General features: G+C 44.4%; 1 protein-coding gene across 2 annotated transcripts in view; it reads left to right on the top strand.

Moving 5' to 3' along the window:
- Positions 1-22,231, top strand: part of RP1 (RP1 axonemal microtubule associated) — a 1,013,486-nt gene that overhangs the window by 269,923 nt on the left and 721,332 nt on the right. For both annotated transcript variants that reach the window (XM_073679301.1, XM_073679302.1), the window contains exon 17: positions 21,529-21,663. In XM_073679301.1, coding sequence (XP_073535402.1) covers positions 21,529-21,663 — 135 coding nt within the window. The remainder of the gene's footprint in view (positions 1-21,528; positions 21,664-22,231) is intronic.

Here is a 22,231-nt window from a genome sequence, read left to right on the forward strand (position 1 = left end):
ATGATAGCCTTATTTTTAATCATCACAAACAGAAATTTCAAACCAGGAGGGAAGTTCAATACCCTGTGTCCTAATTTTGCTAAAAAAGAACCCTGAAACCTAGGCTTTTGTACCACAGACAAAGAATATTTTTTTTCTTTTTTTTTCTTTTTTAAATACAAAATTATGAGTCTCCACAATCCAGAAATTTAAAATCAACTGTCTATCTCATAAATTGTGCATGTTGTTAAAAATGTTAATTTTTTTGCAAACTTCTTTGTTGTAGTAGTCCAATATTAGACCCATGCATGCCATCCGAATTCAGCAGCCTGATGCCAACGCTCACTTTTGGGATGAGAAACTAAAAAGTTTGTCTTGTCGCATTCATTTTTGGGAAAGTAATTTTTCGTTTTCCTTGCTATTTTTTTCTATTCTGTATAACAGACATGTTTGAATTTTTTGAATACCGCTTTTAATAATTCAATTTATTAAAGTCCAATGACCATACTGCACATTGTAGCCATATTTTTTATCCAGGCATCAACCTTCATGTGCCTACTTTGCAATGTTGCATTTTGGGGTTATGTTGCACTTTTGTATAAGGTGGAGGAATAACTTAACCTTTTTTTTTTTCCAAGGTTTTACAACTCTTTCATTAGTTCAATTATATATACACTGCTCAAAAAATAAAGGGAACACTTTAACAACAGAACATAACTCCAAGTAAATCAAACTTCTGTGAAATCAAACTGTCCACTTAGAAAGCAACACTGACAATCAATTTCACATGCTGTTGTACAAATGGAATAGACAATAGATGGAAATTATTGGCAATTATCAAGACACACTCAATAAAGGAGTGGTTCTACAGGTGGGGACCACAGACCACATCTCAGTACCAATGCTTTCTGGCTGATGTTTTCGTCACTTTTGAATGTTGCTTTCACACTCGTGGTAGCATGAGACGGACTCTACAACCCACAGAAGTTGCTCAGGTAGTGCAGCTCATCCAGGATGGCACATCAATGCAAGCTGTGGCAAGAAGGTTTGCTGTGTCTGTCAGCGTAGTGTCCAGGAGACAGACCAGTACACCAGCAGACGTGGAGGGGGACGTAGGAGGGCAACAACCCAGCAGCAGGACCGCTACCTCCGCCTTTGTACAAGGAAGAACAGGAGGAGCACTGCCAGAGCCCTGCAAAATGACCTCCAGCAGTCCACAAATGTGCATGTGTCTGCACAAACAGTTAGAAACCGACTACATGAGGGTGGTATGAGGGCCCGACGTCCACAAATGGGGGTTGTGCTCAGAGCCCAACACCGTGCAGGATACTTTGCATTTGCCACAGAACACCAGGATGGGCAAAGTCGCCACTGGCGCCCTGTGCTTTTCACAGATAAAAGCAGGTTCACACTGAGCACATGTGACAGACGTGACAGAGTCTGGAGACGCCGTGGAGAGCAATCTGCTGCCTGCAACATCTTTCAGCATGACCGGTTTGGCAGTGGGTCAGTAATGGTGTGGGGTGGCATTTCTTTGGAGGGCCGCACAGCCCTCCATGTGCTCGCCAGAGGTAACTTGACTGCCATTAGGTACTGAGATGAGATCCTCAGACCCCTTGTGAGACCATATGCTGGTGCGGTTGGCCCTGGGTTCCTCCTAATGCAGGACAATGCCAGACCTCATGTGGCTAGAGTGTGTCAGCAGTTCCTGCAAGATGAAGGCATTGAAGCTATGGACAGGCCTGCCCGTTCCCCAGACCTGAATCTGATTGAGCACATCTGGGACATCATGTCTCGCTCCATCGACCAACGTCATGTTGCACCACAGACTGTCCTGGAGTTGGCGGATGCTCTAGTCCAGGTCTGGGAGGAGATTCCACAGGAGACCATCCGCAACCTCATCAGGAGCATGCACAGGCATTGTAGGGAGGTCAGACAGGCACGTGGAGGCCACACACAATACTGAGCCTCATTTTGACTTGTTTGGAGGACATTACATCAAAGTTGGATCAGCTTGTAGTGTGTTTTTCCACTTTAATTTTGGGGGTGACTCCAAATCCAGGCCTCCATTGGTTAATAAATTTGATTTGCATTGATGATTTTTGTGTGATTTTGTTGTCAGCACATTCAACTTTGTACAGAGCAAAGTATTCAATGAGAATATTTCATTCATTCAGATCTAGGATGTGTTATTTGAATGTTCCCTTTATTTTTTTGAGCAGTGTAGTTTCCAAAAGAATAAAATTCTTTTTTGTGTATTTTGCAGTCATAACTAGAGATGAGCGTTGTTCTACTCGAACTGTTCGCCAATCTCAAATTCGAGCTGTTTTGGGCGGTGTTCGAGCCGGTCGGCGAACACGAACAATTTGAGAAAAATTTGGCTGTTCGAGGTTATGTTCGATAACTGTTCGTGCACCAAAATCATAACTGGATTTTTTTCTCAGTAATGATGAAAATTAATGTTAATACGCAGTTTGAGTGTACAGCGGGGCGGGGGGAGGGGCAGGGGATGGATCTCTGCAGGAACAATGAAGATCTCCATTTTTTTTTCTCTTTCCCGCATTTGCAGTGGGGAGGTGCAATCTGTCAGCCTATCAGCAGCGCACACACGGAGCGAAGTGCTTTTTTTCACACAAGCAAGGGCATGTGTGATTGGCAGTGTATGTCACATGTCCTTGCCCTATAAGACCAAGCCATTTTCCCCGTCGCCACCATTTTCTCACTGCTGCAGCTGCGTGTTAGACGGCACCGCTGTTGCTGTGTGCGCTACACCTTGTTAATTTCAAGCCAATTTTCGCACAAATATACAGATAGCTTGGGAGTAGGGAATAGTTGTGATTGCAGTCCTTTTAAGGACTAGGTTACAGCATTTCCTACGACTTTTATCAAGCAGGTCTGTGCTCTTAAATAGATAGATTGTGGGAGTAAAGACTAATTGTAATTGGAGTCCTTTTCAGGACTAGGTTACATCAGTTCCTATCAGTTTTTGCCAGGCAGGTCTGTGCCAGTGCTGTGCAAGTTTTTTTCACAGCATTTGGCTGAATCTAGCAAAGCTAATCCTTTTTGGCCTATTGCAGAGTGTGTTAGTCAGTGGAGTAGCCTATCTGTGTTGCAAGATATACCACCTGTGTATAGAATACCAATTTTTAGTCTATTAGTCCATCTATACTGACCTCCATCAGGTTGCAAATTAAAAATAATTTTTTTCTTCATTTATCTCTGAAAAAATATTTGGGCTTCTAGCAGCGTGTGGGACTTGTTCTATTAGTCCATCTATACTGACCTCCATCAGGTTGCAAATTAAAAATAATTTTTTTCTGCATCTAGCTCTGAAAAAATATTTGGGCTTCTAGCAGTGTGTGGGACTTGGTCTATTAGTCCATCTATACTGACCTCCATCAGGTTGCAAATTAAAAATAATTTTTTTCTGCATCTAGCTCTGAAAAAATATTTGGGCTTCTAGCAGTGTGTGGGACTTGTTCTATTAGTCCTTCTATACTGACCTCCAGCAGGTTGCAAATTGAATATAATTTTTTTCTGCATCTAGCTCTGAAAAAATATTTGGGCTTCTAGCGGTGTGTGGGACTTGGTCTATTAGTCCATCTATACTGACCTCCATCAGGTTGCAAATTAAAAATAATTTTTTTCTGCATCTAACCCAGCCAATAGTTTTGACCTAATACCACAGTTTGGCCACTCAGCTCTGCTCGGTTACCATCCATTGTTTTTTTGTGCAAACAACTCCAGAGTTGTGAATTAGTTAACCACCAAAATGAGTGGAAAAAGGCCTGCTGCTGGTGGAAAGGGGAATAGGCGTGTTGGGAAGGGGAAAAAAGGTTGTGTCCGTGGGGTAGGTGCAGAAGAAAGACCATCTTCCAGCCAAACTAAAATGTCTACTTCTTTTAGCGGACAATGTGATAAGATCCCTTTCTTACGGCCACGCCAATCGCTACAAATTCCAGATGAGGCACAAAAACAGCAGGTGCTTCAACGGATATCAAGTGCTCCTTTAAGTGGGCTCTCCTCCACATCAACTTCAACATCACAAATACTCCAGTCCTCAAAGGTGTCACCCAAATCGCACTTGCTTCCTCACAGCTCCCAAATCTCCAGCTGCCCGTCTGAGTATGAGGTAGAACAGATGGTTGAGTCTGCAGAGCTGTTTACTCATACTATAGCCTGGGAATCAGAGGTCGACTCCAGCGCTTCTGTGAATCCAGACGAGGAAATGATCTGCACTGATGCCCAGAATCTTTATGAGTCGGATCCAGGACCAGACGCAGAAGGTTCTGACCATAATGTAGACCCTCATTCCCAAACTGTAACTCCTGTTGGTGGAGACAATGAGGAAGACGATGATAAGACTCAAATACCTGATTGGAGCGACAACTTTAGTTTTTTGTCAGGGCAGGAACAGGTTGGCTCTGAGGACGACGGGTGTGATAACGCACACGGTGATGATGATGAGGTCGGAGATCCCACTTACTGTCAACCCACAGTCAGCCAAGAGATGAGGTCAGCAGAGGAGGTGGAGGAAGATGCTAGTGACGACGAGGTCAGGTTGCGCCTTCCTGGACAGAGACGTAGTACTGGAAGCACGCTAACAACTGCATCCTCAAACACAACTCTGCCTCTCACCACAAGTCGTGGTGGCTCTTCAGGTCGCATGGGTGCTAAGCCTTGCATAGCCTGGGCATTTTTTCAGATCGATAAAGATGACCCAACTCGTGTTATCTGTAACATTTGTCAGCAAAAGCTAAGTAGAGGCCAAAAAATACATAGTTGGAGTACTTCATGCATGAACCGGCACATGGACATGAAGCATAAGTTGCAGTGGGAAGCTCAGTGTGCTACAATGCGGCCTAGCCGGCCGGGCCAACCACCGTCTGCCATATCTTGTGCATCCGCGGCCTCTTCATCCTCTGTGACTGGGGGGACAGCAGTCACACCTGTTTTGGGGCGCAGACCTGCCACCTCTTTACCCGCAACAGCCAGCGTGATTGGCAGGTCATCATTTTCTTTGGAGGTGGTAACACCAGCTGGTCTTGAGCGCTGTCCGACATCGATAGCACCACCTTTGGATCAAGGCAACCTAACATGTCCGCCTGCATCTTCCTCACAGACCGGCAGTTTGCCGGGGACACCCTTATCAACCCCGTCTAAGCACAATAGCCAGCCCTCGGTCCCTCAGATGTGGACAAGTAAAAGACCATTTCCTCCTAGCCATGAGAAAGCTAAGAGGTTGAATTTCACCATCTGCAAGCTCTTGGCTACAGAAATGCTGCCTTTCCGCCTGGTGGACACAGAGGATTTTCGAGACCTTATGTCCGTCGCAGTGCCCCAGTACCAGATGCCCAGTCGGCACTACTTCTCAAAGAAAGGTGTGCCTGCGCTCCACCAGCATGTCGCACACAACATCACCGCTTCTTTGAGAAACTCTGTGTGTGACAGGGTGCATTTCACCACAGACACTTGGACGAGTAGGCATGGACAGGGGCGTTACATGTCGCTGACTGGGCACTGGGTAACTATGGTGACAGCAGGACAAGGGGCTGCTGTCCAAGTCTTGCCGTCCCCACGAGTTGTGCGTCAATCCTCTTTATGTCAAAGTTCCTCCACTGCTTCTGCCTCCTCAACCTCCTCTCGGTCTTCCACCTGCACCCAAAGCCTGTCTGGTCATGCCACAAGCTTTCTAACTGCGCAGAAGGGATCCTGCACACCTCCTTACTATGCTGGCAGTAGGGCTCAACGTCATCAGGCGGTTTTTACATTGAAATGTCTGGGAAATGTGAGTCACACAGCTGAGGAGTTGTGGTCAGCTCTGGAGAACCAATTTCATGAATGGTTGTCTCCACTGGACCTGAAACCAGGGAAGGCCGTGTGCGACAATGCTGCAAACCTGGGTGCGGCCCTTCGCCGGGGCAATGTCACACACGTGCCTTGTATGGCTCACGTGTTGAACCTGGTTGTCCAGCAATTTTTAGCCCACTATCCCAGACTAGATGGCCTTCTGCAGAGGGCACGGTCGCTGTGTGCTCACTTCCGCTGTTCGCATCCCGCAGCTCAGCGACATACATCTCTACAGAAGTCGTTGGGCCTGCCACTTCACCGGCTAAAATGCGATGTGCCTACCCGGTGGAATTCAACTCTGCACATGTTGCAGCGACTGTGGCAGCACCGACAAGCCCTGGTGCAATACGTTCTGACGTATAGCCTGGGCCAACGAGATTCAGAGGTGGGGCAAATCACGCTGGAGGAGTGGTCTCAGATCAGGGACCTATGCACCCTTCTGCACAGTTTTGAAATGGCGACGAAGATGTTTAGTGCTGACGATGCCATTATCAGCATGACTATTCCGGTGATTTACATGCTGGAGCACATGTTAAACAGAATTCGGAGTCAGGTGGTGGCACAAGAGGAGGTGGAGGAAGTAGAGGAGGAGGAGTTGTATGCAGAAGGGCTAACATCTGCAAGGTCCAGACGGTCGGCAGCACCAAGGCGGCAGGCATGTGAGGGTGGGGGAGATGATTTTACCAGGGCGCATGGTAGCAGCCAAACTAGTGAGGAAGGTGCAGGAGCCCAGGAAGAAGTGGAGGACGAACTGATGGAAGACTCATCAGATGAGGGAGACCTTGATCACATTTCTGTTGTGCGAGGTTGGGGGGAGAGGACAGAGGAAGGAAGCATGATTGTTACCTCGCCACCAACACAACAGGGACTTGGTGCTCCTGGATGCGCAACACACATGAGTGCCTTCTTGCTGCACTACCTGCAACATGACCCTCGAATTGTGAGAATTAGAAATAATCCTGACTACTGGGTTGCCACACTGTTAGATCCCCGGTACAAAAGTAAATTTGCAGAAATTATTTCTGCCATAGAAAGGGATGCACGCATGCAGGAGTATCAGCAGAGACTGTTGCAGAATCTTACATGTGCTTTTCCACAAAATACCAGTGGTGCACGTAGTGAATCTCACAGTTCCAACTTGCCAACCGTGGGACCGTCAAGTGTTCAGCACTCAAACCGTAACAGAACCACAGTATCTGCTGGTAACATCAATTTTGCGGAATCATTTCACCACTTTTTTAGCCCATCCTTTGCAAGGCCACAGGAGACAAGAAGTCTGACACATAGTCAACGCCTAGAGACGATGGTACAGGAGTATCTCCAAGTAAACATTGAAGCCACGACTGTGTCACTGGACCCTTGCTCTTTTTGGGCTTCCAATCTGGATAAATGGCCGGAGCTAGCCACTTACGCCTTGGAGATCTTGTCATGCCCCGCAGCCAGCGTTCTGTCTGAACGTGTGTTCAGCGCTGCTGGTGGTGTGCTGACAGATAAGCGCACGCGGCTCTCCACTGATAATGTAGACAGACTCACGTTCATAAAGATGAACAAATCATGGATCCGAAACGACTTTTCTACCCCTGTGTCATCCTGGGGAGAGTAAAAGCTTGATGATTGGTTAAAATCACCCTACCAACCGTTTTAAGCTTTCAAATTACTAATCATGTTTATCTGTATCTTGACTGGAAAATAATTTGGGCTTTGTAGCAGTGTGCAGCACTGATTCTATTAGGCCATCTATAATAAGCTTCACCAGATTTAAAATTAAAAATAATTTTTAGCTGCATCTAGCCCGGAAAATAATTTTGGGGCTCCGAGATGCGCAAGACACATAAGTGCCTTCTTGCTGCACTACCTGCAGCATGACCCTCATATTGTCAGAATTCGAAGTAATCATGACTACTGGGTTGCCACACTCTTAGATCCCCCAAACTTTTCGATCAACCTTTTAATTTTAATAAAGACCAAAAAAATGGTCATTTTTGAAATTATAAGCATTAGCAGGTTGTTAGAAACTGAAATCAAACAGTTTTCAACTCAAAACTTTATTCTAGGTGATGTTACATTTTCACATAGGACCCCTTGTTCGAAAGGAGCTTCTGAACTCTCTCGTCCATTGAATTTGTCAGGTTTTGGATGGTTTCTGCTTCAATTGTTTTGCATGAGGACAGAATACCCTCCCAGAGCTGTTGCTTAGATGTGAACTGCCTCCCGCCATCATAGACACTCCTTTTAATGATGCTCCAAAGGTTCTGAATGGGGTAGAGGTCAGGGGAGCATGGGGGTCACACCATAAGTTTGTCCCCTTTTATGCCCATATCAGCCAGAGATGCAGATGTTTTATGTGCAGCATGAGATGGTGCATTATCATGCAGAAAAATGATCTTGCTGTGAAATACACGGTTCTTCTTCTTGAACCATGGCAGGAAGTGCTGTTTGAGAAAATCCACATACATTATGGAGTTCATCTTTAGCGCCTTCAGGGATCCTAAAGGGGCCGACAATCTCTCTCCCCATGATTCCAGCCCAAAACATTACTCCACCTCCTCCTTGTTGGCGCTGTAGCCGTGTTTGCGTGGGGTGTCCATCAACCAGCCATCCTCCACTCCATTCATCTGGACCATCGAGCGCTGCACGGCACTCATCCGTGAACAAAACAGTTTTGAAATCAGTCTTCATGTAATGTTTGGCCCACTGGAGCCGTTTCTGCTTGTGTGAAGTGGATAGAGGAGGTCGACAGGATGGCGTATGCACAGCTGCAAACCTCTGAAGGACCCTGCATCTTGTTGTTCGGGGGACGTTGGAGGCACAAGCAGCTTCAAAAACTTGTCTGCTGCTATGACAAGGCTTTTTTGCCGCTGCTCTTTCAACCTGACGTAATTGCCTGTAGGAAAGAGTCCTCAATTTGCCCTTATCAGCACGCACACGTGTGTACTGTGAATCAGCTACATACTTCTTGATTGCCAAGACACTTCATCCTGATCATCGCACAATGTTGATTGTAGTCATGCCTTGACCTAAACACTCCACAATTTGTTGCTTCTCAGCAGCCGACACATCCTTTTTCTTTCCCATTTTGGCAGAAAATGTAGGCTGCTTAATAATGTGAGAGAGCCTTCTTAAGTAGTCTTGCCTTTCATTGGACACACCTGCCAAACTAATTAGCACAGGAGTCTGCAATTGCTTACAGTGATATAAAGAGCCCTGACACACATCACCATCAATGAGTTTAACTGACAAACAAACAAATTCTTCCCTTATCACTCCTAAACACTTTTTGCATAATAATTTGGAACGCGGTGTACATGTGCTTTTCCACAAAACACCAGTGGTTCACGTAGTGAATCTTACAGTTCTAACTTGCCAACCGTGGTCTGTATGGAATTGTTCAATAAAGGGCCCAAAATTAAGATAACATAGATGGGAGAGGTCTCTATGAATAGGAATTCCTAAGTATTTGATACCCTGTGAGGGCCAGGCAAAGGGAAAGTTGGACTGGATGGAATCCTATATGGATTTAGGGAGGGAGACATCGAGGGCCTCAGACTTCGCTGCATTGATTTTAAAATTTTACCATGTAACAAAGTGATCTATTTCAGCCATAACAGCAGGGATGGATATATGTGATTGAGTGATATATACTAGGACATCATCAGCAAATAGAGAGCACTTGTACTCGGTGCCTCCCACCTCAATCCACCTAATATTGGGGTTATGGCGAATTGATGAGAGCAGGTGCTCCGTCACTAGGATGTATAAGAGAGGGGACAGAGGACATCCCTGCCTTGTCCCATTGGTGATTGTGAAAGGTGATGAAAATGTTCTGACGCACCCCCTGGGCCTTGGGACACCCGGAGCCGGACCCTTTTTGGTGGATGCTGGTGGTTGTAGTCTTCGTGGCGGCGATCCGGTTCCGTGGCTCAGGGCGGTCAAACCAGTGGCGGAACTATTTATGTGGTTTTGATGTTTAAATGTCCGACTACGCCACCCGTGGATTGCGGTCAGAGTGAACCGCCGCTACAGGGCAGACCGCTAAGGCTGGTGTTGTGGGTGCAGCAGAGCGTAGCATAACTCCCCACGGGAGGAGTATAGCCTCAGGGCAGTGTATGCGGAGGATGGGGGTGATGGTGCAGGGCAGCAGCAGTAACGACACGGAGTCAGTGATGCAGTTCAGGGCCTTTACTCACAGTTCTTATTATCCAGACCACGTCTGCAGGTAACGGCTGCCCACGTCGTACTGTGCTCACCAGGTGAGGGGCTCAGACAACTCCCAGATAACTTTGGAGCGCTTCACAGGACCCCCTTTGTGTGTCCTTTGTCTGGCCTTTCTTACCAACACTTCTGTCCGGCTGCCTCGGGCCTCCTCTTGGTAAACTTGGCGCCAGTTTCCCTGACCCTATGTGGTGCCTTCCTAGCGGGTGGAGCAAGGGGCTGCGCCACATAAAATGTCAGAGCCTCCGGTTTCTAGCTGAGGGTCGTTTCCTGCCTCCACTAGTTCGGGGACCGGTCTCCCCCTTTGGCCTGACCCCTCCACGCAGGTGGATTCGGGCGTGCGGTGGCGACTCGCCCGTCCGCACCCCTGGGATCCCTTCATTCCTCGTTCCTGGAGCCTTCTCCGCTCCTCTTCCTTCCTTCTCCCTCTTGCAGGCCTGGGCCTCTGTTACTAGGCTCGCCTCCGGAGCAGAGCTCATGCAGAGCCCCTGCTCCCTGCCACTTCTGCTCAGACTTCTCTGCACTGAACTAAGATGGTGCCCACCTTTTATACTCCCTTCTCAATGCACCCAGGAACTGCTTCCTCCCTGCTCCTGCACTGCAGGGTTCCCCTTCCTCAGTGTTCCCTCCCCCCACTCCAGCCAGGGACAGGGACTGTCGTGCCCATCTCAGGGGCATATTGGTCGCCCTGCCCCACGGCAATGTGGTGTAATGCATGCAGGTGTCGGGTCCTGATCCACACTCCATCCTTATCTGAGAGTGAGATATCACACCTCTGGGTGAGGTGCAATACGTCTGTAGCAACCGAGCCCTCGGTGCTACAGTTCCATTTATCTTCAGCCTAGGTGACGTATTGTGATACAGAGCCGTGATTTTGGTTATAAAAGGGTCCCCTAGACCCCTACCCCAAGCTTTTTAAGAGAATCATATATGGCGTGCCAGGAGACTCTATGGAATGCTTTCTCAGCATCCAACGAGAGTATCTACTTACAAATTTTTAACTGCATCTAGCCCAGGAAATACTTTGTGCCTAGTAGCAGTGTCTGCTAGTCAGCGGATTATCCCGGCTGTTAAGCAAGCTACACCACCTGTAGTTTGGACACTTAATTTTTTCAAAGGAAATGCTTCGGGACCACGGGATACTCAGTGAAGAGCATCAGGAGGCACCCCAAGGCATAGGGGCTGGGACTGGCACTAGGATGCCTTGCGGTGGACAGCCGAGCTCGATCCTTATAAAAGCTTTTTAACTGCAGCAGCTTTAGTGGACGCTACTGGAGCTGGAATTACGCGGCTGCTGGCATGAGACTTGCCCTCCAATAGATCCTTGTAAATGGATTTAAAGTGTATTCATTCAAATTAGAGGGACAATTTAAATTAAAAAGCTTAGAGCTGCCTCCACCACAGGGGGGCTCTCTCGACCCACCAGCGGACAGGCACCAGTATTGGGAGAGGGGGGCTGGCCGTCAGGGTTCACCGCGGCTCTGGCACAAACCCGGCGACACGGAGGTGGCACGGGCAGGAGCGGACTGGCCGTCTCGGCTTCTCACTTTTTGGATTTTAGAAGGGCATGACATGCCTATATCTGTGTCTCCCCCTCCTTTTACTCCTCCACCTCTTTTCTTTTCGCATGACTATATGTACTTGTCACTTTTCCATGTGTTAGTTGTGTCTTCTGAGCAGTTTGTCAACTTTTGGACACCTTTGAAGGTGTTTTCTATGTGTTTCTATGTGTTTTTGTTTGCCTGCCATTGGTTTTAACGGTGTTCGAAGGTGTTCGACGAACAGTTCGACGAACAGTTCGGCGAACACACGGGTGTTCGACGAACCGAACCGAACTCGAACACTACGGGGGTGGCTCAACACTAGTCATAACAGCTTGCACCTAATCACACTTACTTTATTATGTTAGGAGGTGCTGGCAAGTACTATTGGAGGTGGTGAACCTACATATACCTACAGTTGAAACCAGAAGTTTACATACACTATATAAAAAGACACATATGCAGGTTTTTCTCAATATCTGACACAAAATCAGAATAAACCTGTCCCATTTTAGGTCAATTAGGATTACCATATTTTTTAATATAAGGCATTTGTGTAGCATCATGGGATAGTCTAAAGAAATCACCCTAGATATCAGAAAGAGAATTGTGGACTTGCACAAGTCTGGCTCATCTTTGGGTACAATTTCAAGATACCTGAAGATGCCTCGTTCATCTGTACAAACAATTATACGCAAGTACAAACAAGATGGCAATGTCCAGCCATCATACTGCTCAGGAAGGAGACGGGTTCTGTGTCCCAGAGATGAACGTGCTTTAGTCCGACATGTGCATATCAACCCAAGAACAAAAGCAAAAGACTTGGGAAGATGATGGCGGAAGCTGGTAAGATTGTATCAATATCCACAGTGAAACGAGTACTGTATTAACATGGTCTTAAAGGACTCTCTGCCAGGACGAAGCCATTACACCAAAAGAAACATAAAAAAGCCAGATTAATGTTTGCAAATGCACACAGGTACAAATACCTTAATTTTTGGAGACATGTCCTGTGGTCTGATGAAACTAAAATTTTACTTTTTGGGCATAATGACCATCGTTACATTTGGAGGAAAAAGGGAGAAGCTTGGAAGCCTAAGAACACCATCCCAACTGTGAAACATGGGGGTGGCAGCATCATGTTGTGTGGTTGTTTTGCTGCAGGAGGGACTGACGCATGTCACAAAATAGATGGCATCATGAGAAAAGATTATGTGGCAATACTGAAGCAACATCTCAAGACATCAGCCAGGAAGTTAAAGCTTGGGTGGAAATGGGTCTTCCAAATGGACAATGACCCGAAGCATACTGCCAAAATAGTAACAAAGTGGCTTAAGGATAACAAAGTCAATGTTTTGGAGTGACCATCACTAAGCCCTGATCTCAATCCTATTGAAAATTTATGGGCTAAGCTGAAAAGGCAGGATCAGTTACACCAGTTATGTCAGCAACAATGGACCCAAATTCCAACCAACTATTGTGAGAAGCTTGTGGAAGGATATCCCAAACGTTTGACTAAGTCATTCAGTTTAAGGGCAATGGTACCAAATACTAATGAAATGTACGTAAACTTTTGACTTTTAAGTAAGTAATAAAAATGCCTTAAAACATTCTCTCTCTCTCCTTGTTCTGGCATTTGGTAAATATTAAAAATTATGGTAATCCTAAATGACCTAAAACGGGAAAGATTTATTCTGATTTCATGTCAGATATTGAGAAAAATATGCATATGTGTCTTTTTATATAGTCTATATAAACTTCTTTTTTCAACTGTACTTAACAACATAGCATTTTACGTTAAGTTGCATTTTTGTTTAAAGAAGCACTCCCATCCAAATTGTTTTCCTCTTAATATGTTGCAATCATCATATTATATAGCACTGTGTACTTATAATTGCTCTTTTTGCTCTTCTATCCAGTTAATTCTTCTCTTTTCCATTAGGTCCATTTTCCCATTAGGTCTAGCTGAATCCTTCTAAACTCTATGCAGAAACAGGAGGTCAATTTTCCCTGCATAAGTCACTGCAAAAGTCCCTGGCAGGGGGGCGGGGTGGTCACTGGGTTAGGAGTTGAAGAGGGGAATGATAAAAGCAGGAACTTCCTGAGACTTCCTGTTTCTTTATAGAACAGAGAAAAGAGAAGAATTAGCTGAGTAGAAAGGCAAAATGAGGAATTGTAAGTACTGTAGGGGTTCACTCTCTCTGGTAGGCATTAGGCATAAGGTTGCGTTCACACAGGCAATGCAGTTTTGGTCCAAACAATGCAATTTTTATTACTTTCCATAGGTTGCCCAGTACTAAAACAAACTCATAAACATAAATCCCTAGCATTATCCAGGCGCTAATTAAACAGATCAGACCCTGGCTACTTATACATGGCTAAGCTAGCCCCAGCCGTCAAACAAACAGCTATTGTCCATAGCAACCACTGATGCTTGCGGTTCTCTGCACATGGCCTGTGCATTTAATCAAGATTACACATGTCAGTGCGGGCTCACCTGAACAAATTAGTCCTTTCTCCTGGGGCAGACTTCATGCAAAGAAGAGGCACAATCCCACCACTTGTGGTATCCTCTTCAGGCTGCAGCTTCCAGCACCAAACAGAAGGGTTCATCTCCGGGCACAGTTCACACTGAACAGGCTGCAGCTTTCACACAGTTCTCTGCAGCTCTCACAAAACAAAATTCTTAGCACAGTCTTCATTCAGAGAGAGATCCGGCATGTTTCTCTCTCAGCTACTGTTCACACTTTGGCTGATCACTCACCAGCAGCACACTCGACTCTGCTTCGTCCAGCAGATTGATACTTCTTCAGGAGATTGCAACTCCATGAAGCTACTTCCTTGTTCTTAGCAAAACCCTGCAGGTGCATCTAATCAAGCCTACAGAGCTGGGATTTAACCCTGTCCCTCTCAGCAAATATTACTGTTTGCTGCTGCAAATTAAATTCCCTGATTTGTAAAATAGTATGTTAGGTTTATGTACGTTGCATGTTCTTGCAAGGGGGAATAAATAAAAAAAATGTAAACAAAAAAGAAAAAGATGAAGATTCTACTACTGTATTAGTAGAATTTAATAACCGTACATACCACAACAATACTGCAGGCTGTCATCATAAATTAGGTATATGCATGATAACTAATTTATAACTAACAAACAACACAGCATTCTGGGTTAGATTTTTTGATCATGGGGATAATAGTGTTTTAAAAACAAAAATAGAAATTTGAAAACATTATACACACGATTTACTTTTTCAATACCTGTTAGGAAAATTCAATTTGGCAACAGTACACCCTACAACTATACTGTGGGCTCCTAGCATCTGTTGATGTGACGTGTTCCATTTTAGGAAAAGGGGGAATTATTCTGTTTTAACCTAACATTTGAATACAAATTATTAGGGTAAATTGAGACATTTAAGTGTGCAGGCCTGCTTTGTCACACCTGTTTAAATTGGCAAATTGGAGACACATACACACTGCACCAATATTACAGTCAAGTTGCTGTTACTTTAGCTTTTTAGCCATCACACTTACCCAGACTAACATTTGTGGCTAATTCCATAGTTTTCCAGGGTTGGTTAGACGTAGGAACATATTTTGGTAAAGGACTTAAATGTTATATGTCCAAAATTTATGTTAAACCAAAATATAGCACTAGCAAGGGACATTATACCTTAAGAAAAATAAAAACACCCATACCATGGTAAAAATATAGGAACCATTAACAGCAGCCCCAATGGCATTTGTGACAGGAAACGTCCTGGCAATAGTAGTACCAAACACAGGTCACAATTGGCCTAATTTACCTCTTGTGAGTATATCAGTGGGGAGGAAGTGGAAGGCACAATGGTATATATTTCACATTGCTTGTCTTGGTCACAGCAGGATGATGTAGCTTTTGACATGGAAGCGATCAGTGCTCTGCTTAATCCCCCTCCTCTGCTGCCATAACACTTAATGTTATATAGAACAAAATTTACATTCCTTAAATGACTCCTGCATCTGTTCTGCACCTTAGTCTCCTAACCCACAGCACCTTGAAGGCTAAAGAAGTTAGTACACCAGAACAACTTCTTTCAACTGATTTATTGAAAGAGATGAACAATAAGCCTTTGTATACAGAAGACATGAGGCTGTGGGAAATGGAGGACCCAATTCTAATGCCAATCTATGTTGATGGTTCTGTGATCTATGGCGGTAGGTGCACTGGCAGTGATAGTAGCACTCTGAGCCAGGGAAAATTTCTAGGTGGGAATCAGGCAGGGGATCTCAATGCCATTTTCCACACAAAGGCAACTGTCAGACAATTCCGGAGTGATGGTGATGATAATGATGATGATTTTGTGGTGGACAAGACATGAAAACCAGACAGCAGATAGGGATGCTGATGAGCTGATACACAGCACAGGCGATGTGTGGCTAACAGATCCTTAGCACATGCAGTAACATCACCTGCTCATTCGCGGAAACAAAGTAGCCAGCAATCAGCAAGCCTCAAGTTGTCCTCCATGACCTTTTCATCAAGCTTAACTTTATGTCAGCTAGACTGCCTCCTCGGGTAGTACTTGGTCATCATCACCATCATCATTGCCATACACCGCTTCTGCTTGTTGTACTCGGAGTACGTCTCCTCCTCCTTCTTCACCACACTGACTAATAATATCCATGCCTGAATGTGTGTCAAGGACACTGGTGTATACTTCCAGTCTTGTGCTGTTTTGCCAACTAAACTCTCATTTGATTAAGTTTTTGGTGGTGCAATCAGTGCTGTCCAACCTTGTGGAGTAGGCAGCTTTCTGAGAAATGATGGTGTAAACTTAACCTTTGCTAGAAGATACACAGCCATGTCCCGATCTCTGATCAAATGTGCAGGGGAACATAAGTCACTCTGTCAACCTATCTTTGAGCTCCAAAGTGTACTGCATCTTAAACACCTGGAGCAGCAACTATGGGAAGGGACAATACATGAGTTTCATGCTGCCCTGGGTGAACGTTTTTAGTTAAAGCAATGCACTAGCGCAACTGGGACAAGTGGTGATGCCTCTGAAACTGGGAGCTATGACTATTTCCAAAGCCAGACAGCAGTAATCTGTCTCCTCAAACACCTCCTACAGATCCAACTCAACAGACAAGTCCCCATCTCCAACAGGCATAGATACAGCATTAATTCCACATACTAAAAAACAGAATGTTCTGCTAAAGTGCCACCTGATTTGTGGCATTTCAATCACCTGGAATTTGATGCTGCACATGGTGGAGTGACTGTATGAGCAGACTAAAGCAATGATGGACTATATCATGCAGCAGCCAAACAGGTGCAAGGTTTACTTTGAGATCTGCAATTGGCAGTTGATAAGTTACTTATATCGCCTACTAAAGTCCTTCTGAGAGGTGAACAAATTTAAAATTAAGGATAAATGTGGAATCAATTATATTATTTTGTAAAAAAACCTCTCACCAGAATGCAATCAAAAGAAACAGCAACTTGCATATATTCATCTCCACCCTGTCTGTTTGGGACCGTCAAGGTCCATGTTACATGCAGCAGCAGGATTTGGAAGAGGATGAAAATGAGGAGGATGAGCATAGCAGATGGATGGTATAGTAACTTCTTTAGCCTCCAAGGTGCTGTGCGTTAGAAGACTAAGGTGCATAACAGAAAGGAGGAAGATTTAGGTTTGGCACAGGCAGGGCACAAGGCTGACTGTCAGAGTGAAAATGATGATGACACTGCCCATAACAACCAACCAACAAAGCCATGTGATGTAAATGAATTAATGGGGCCTGTGGTCATTCTAGCCAGCATGCAAGCAGTACGCTGGAATGATTGTGGAATGCCAAGTGTATTCTTACCATCAAACAAAGGGATGACTATTAGATAGCAATACTTGTAGACCCCCGCATTAAAAGCAAAATGGGTGATTTTTTTCAGCTTTCTAAATAGAGTCCAAATTGACTTACCAGGATAAGCTGTGTTACCAGCTCTTGCCAAAGCTTTCGCCAAGTGAGCGCCTGCTGACCACTTGATTTACCAGTACACCCCTCTGCAATCCCAGAGGCTCAACTCTCCCCTACCATTGCCAGCGTTAAGCCTACAACAAGTAGCTGAGGCAGCAGCAACAGTTACAACATATTTGAACTGATATACCAGATGTTTCATCTGCCATTCTGAGAACTTGAAAAATTTCAGCAAACAGAGATGCACTGGCTGAACGGTCAGGTTCAGTCCTACCTGCACTGTGATTTTTAGACAGATAACGTGAGCCCCTATTCTATAGACTTGTAGATCATCAGATTGGACCAGTGGCAAGAACTGGACCAGTTTTCTATTGGTGTACTGTCATGTCCAGTCTCAAGTGTAATGTCAGAGAGGGCATTCAGTGTGCCCATTGGCTTTGTCACACCCTAATGTACCAGGTTATCTGCCACAAGTATGGAAAACTTACATCTGTTAAATTGAATCAGGCATGGATCATTGCAAACTTTCATTCATCTTTGGCTGATGTCAATGATTTATTTGGCCATACCATCTGCCTGCCTTACTGTCCTTTGTCTGTCTTGTACACTGTATTGCTGCCACCAGTGCTTATTTCACTGTCCATCATATGGTCTTTACTAAAGTACTGCTGCTATCAGGACTGCCATTGCTGGCCCTATATTGGCAGATATGTAATTGATTGCCCCATTCTAATACTCTAGTGTGCTGTTCTGCCACTGTCATGTATCAGACATGCCAGCCATAGATCCCCTGGCTGCCTGTCCACTGTGCTTTATAGTGCTAGACTGTACTGCTGCCACAGTGGCTGCTGTTGCCAGCCCTACATTGCCAAACATTTCCTTGGCTACCCATTCAAATGCTCTACCTCTGCTGCTGACAATGCACAGTCACACCAGTCACTCATCTTCCGCTGCACACTGTGTTTTATAGTGATTGGCTGTACATCTGATACAAAACTTACTCTTCAGGGTTCACAAACATCAAACTGCTGCTTGTTGACAACAAGACATTACTACTTTACTTTGAAAACAGCTAGCCTATTATTTTTAGGGATAATTTTTGGACTATTTTTTACAATTTATGAAGGCTAACAAGACTGATCCTGCAGCGTGTTATTAAGTAGCCTATTATATAACATCCATTTTCACCTAGCCAGATAGGCTGAGGTAATTTGGACATTGACCCCTTAACAACCTTGGGTTTTTCCATTTCTCCGTTTTCATTTTTTGCTCCCCTTCTTCCCAGAGCCATAGCCTTTTTATTTTTCAGTCAATATGGCCATGTGAGGGCTTATTTTTTGTGGGACAAGTTTTACTTTTAAACGCCATCACTGGTTTTACCATATCGTGCACTGGAAAATGGGAAAAAAATTCCAAGTGCGGTGAAATTGCAAAAAAAATGCAATTCCACAGTTGTTTTTTGAGTTTTTTATCACGTTCACTGAATGCTAAAACTGACCTAACATTATTCTTCTCCAGGTCATTCGTAGACGCCAAACATGTATAGGTTCTTTTTCATTTAAGTAGTGAAAAAAAAATCCAAAGTTTGCTAAAAGGAAAAAAAAAAAAAAAAAAAAAAAGGCGCCATATTCCGAGACCTGTAGCATCTCCATTTTTTGGGATCTGGGGCCGGTTGGGGCTTATTTTTTGTGCGTCGAGCTGGTGTTTTTATTGATACCATTTTGGGGCAGATCCGATGTTTTGATTGCCCGTTATTGCATTTTATTTCAATGTTGTGCCGACCAAAAAACGTAATTCTGGTGTTTAGAATTTTTTTCTCGTTACGCCGTTTACTGATCGGATTAATTCTTTTTTTATATTGATAGATCGGGCGATTCTGAATGTGGCGATACCAAATATGTGTATGTGGGTTTTTCTTATTTTATTTTGAATGGGGCGAAAGGGAGGTAATTTTAACTTTTATATATTTTTTATATTTTTAAAAACATTTTTTTTCCACTTTCTGCATGCTTCAATAGTCTCCATAGGAGACTAGAAGCTGCAGTTATTTGATCGTTTCTGTTACACAGAGGCGATGAGAAGATCTCCTCTGTGTAGCAGAAATACTCACTTGCTATGAGCGCTGACCACTGGATGGCGCTCATAGCAAGCGAGACATGACAACAATAGAAGTCTGTTGTGTTGCAGACCCCGGGTTGTCATGCCCACGCATCGGTGACCCTCGTTCACGGACGGGGTCACTGATGGGCGGGGCAAATTCCGATCTTCCGGTGCGGCGCTGTTAAATGCCGCTGTCAGAGATTGACAGCGGCATTTAACTGGTTAACAGCCGCAGGTGAATCGCGATTCCACCTGCGGCTGTTGCGGGCACATGTCAGCTGTAACAATCAACTGACATGTGCCCGGTTCAGTGCTGGCTGAGCGCCGGAGCCTCTGCTGAACCGGGGGTGATGGCCTGGGGCGTACTAATGTAAGTGGTGCAGGGTGGTAGTAGTGTCGAGGAATTGCTGTGGTGTTATATTCTCACCCTGACTGCCCACAAATAAAATACATTGTCCGTGTTGTATTGTGCTTTGCATGTTGTGTAAAACACTTACAGTTTTCGGTTGCTCCTCCATCTTCTTTAGGAATCCAGCTGTTGGAGGCAAGCAATCATTGTCACACACAGTCTCTCTTTTATATAACAACTTTACTAAACTCCTTTTGTTGCTCAATTCTGGTCACAGATACCGTTCCTTTGCACATCACAATTACATTTGTCATCCTCTCTTCTTTCCCTTTTGGTCCTACCTTCAGACGTAGTTTCTCCGGTACCGTAGCTTTCCAGAACACGGTCCTACTCTCTTCAGGTATGTCCCAGTCCGCTCTCCCCTCTCTGGGAGTTGTGAAGACTGGCTCCATCAGCCCTTCTACAGGCCTCGGACGTTTAGGGAATTTTCCTCAGAGTTTACCGCTTCAACGTTCCCCAAGTTGCCTAACTCTTTCTATCATCGACCGTCGATATCCTTATTGACCTTCAACCCCAAGGGCCCCGAGCTTCTCCTCAGTCTTCCTCCAGCACATACCCTAATGTTACCAACAGCAACAACTGCTCTGACTGAACTGATTCCTGACACAAAAGGGAAAGAGGCGCATGACCGTCTAAAAGGGGTTATCCACCTTTTTTCTTACTTAAACTCCTGCTTTCTTTTTCTTACTTTAATGTACTTTATGTAATTTGGGCTAAAGCTAATTTTTGCAGGCAGCATCAATCGCAGTGTTTCAAATAAAATACACTTTGACTATCCTGCCGGCTTTTCTCAGTGCTGCTCCAGGTGATTTTTAGGTTCCTTCCTCGCATGTACATAGGGAGGTGATGCTGGACTAGTCTCCTCTACGGCTATGGTCCATCTTTAAAGTTCGCTGGAGCATGTCAGTAGAAAAATGTACTTGACTGCACTTGTGATTTGGGCAGCATAAATCACCTGATTGGTCCCCTTTAAAAGAGTTCAATCCTAGGAGACCTTCGAGTGTTATACCCCTATTTTCAGGGCAATTAGAGGCTTTGCAGTATTGAGATTCGCTAATCCAAGTTTTGGGGAAAAAATTCAGGGAATCCTGAGAATTGAGTTTCAAACAGTTTGATCATCAATTATTAGCACCAGAAAATTGAACATATGATAATAACATATAAATAAGTAAATAAATAAAATAAATGCTATCTAAACTTGAAACTTCACAAGGAAATGACATGGTGTGCTAATTAACTTTTTCCAATTATTTGTCTGAAAATGTACAAATATGGACCATACATGGTGCAGAAGGCACACTGACACTCTCTGTTGTGCTATCAATTAATACAGAAAAAAATATAAAAAAAAACAGGTAACGTGTCAACTGCTCTCCTGTATTTTCTGCAATTATTTTGTTTCGATCAGATACCAGATGCAGAATGAGGAATGGTACCATGTAGCTGTGCCCATTAAGTGTTTCTTTTTCTCTGTAGTTGGCAGAGAAAAGCCTATGGGAACATCTGCAACTCTCGGCCAGAAAAAAGATAAAATTCTCAAAGATGAAGTAATAGAGGAAACACAGGGTCCAGTGGCTCAGAGCCCATCAGCTTCTCCTCCCGCAAGCAAAAGTGAGTAGCTTAATGAGTGTGGTCATGTTCAGTATCAGTTCATACAGTGAGTTATCAGACACAGGGGAGGAAACAAAATGTGAGCATTTAGGATATTACCTCATACTAATTTAACACAGATGCAATCAGGTTGCCCTCTGCTCAATGTAAAATGTCAGGTTATGTTTGAGACACATGATAAGAGATATTTTTCATACAGAAAAATTCCTTTGATCACATATAAGAAAATATATAACCCTAGCATAGGAAAACTTACGCTGGATTCAAACATTTATAATATATGGTCTGTCCCCGGACTATAATACTTGGCCAGAACTAATTCTCTTATAAATGCCTATGAGGCAGTTAGTTAAGTTGCGGATTCCCACCATCAGGCCGGGTATTACAAGCCAAGCATGAACCATATTTTAGGGGCAGTTGAATCTAGCCTATATTGTCCCTGTGAAATATTGTATATGCAAATCCAATAATTAAATCTTTTGTTAACAGGTTCAGCAGGTGTAATAAGTATTGAACACATCACCAATTTTCTAAGTAAATATATTTTTAAAGTTGCTATTGATAAGAA

Source organism: Phyllobates terribilis, unplaced genomic scaffold, assembly GCF_046119375.1.
Source record: "Phyllobates terribilis strain yellow unplaced genomic scaffold, ASM4611937v1 Scaffold_4__5_contigs__length_816908805, whole genome shotgun sequence".
Lineage (NCBI taxonomy): Eukaryota > Metazoa > Chordata > Amphibia > Anura > Dendrobatidae > Phyllobates > Phyllobates terribilis.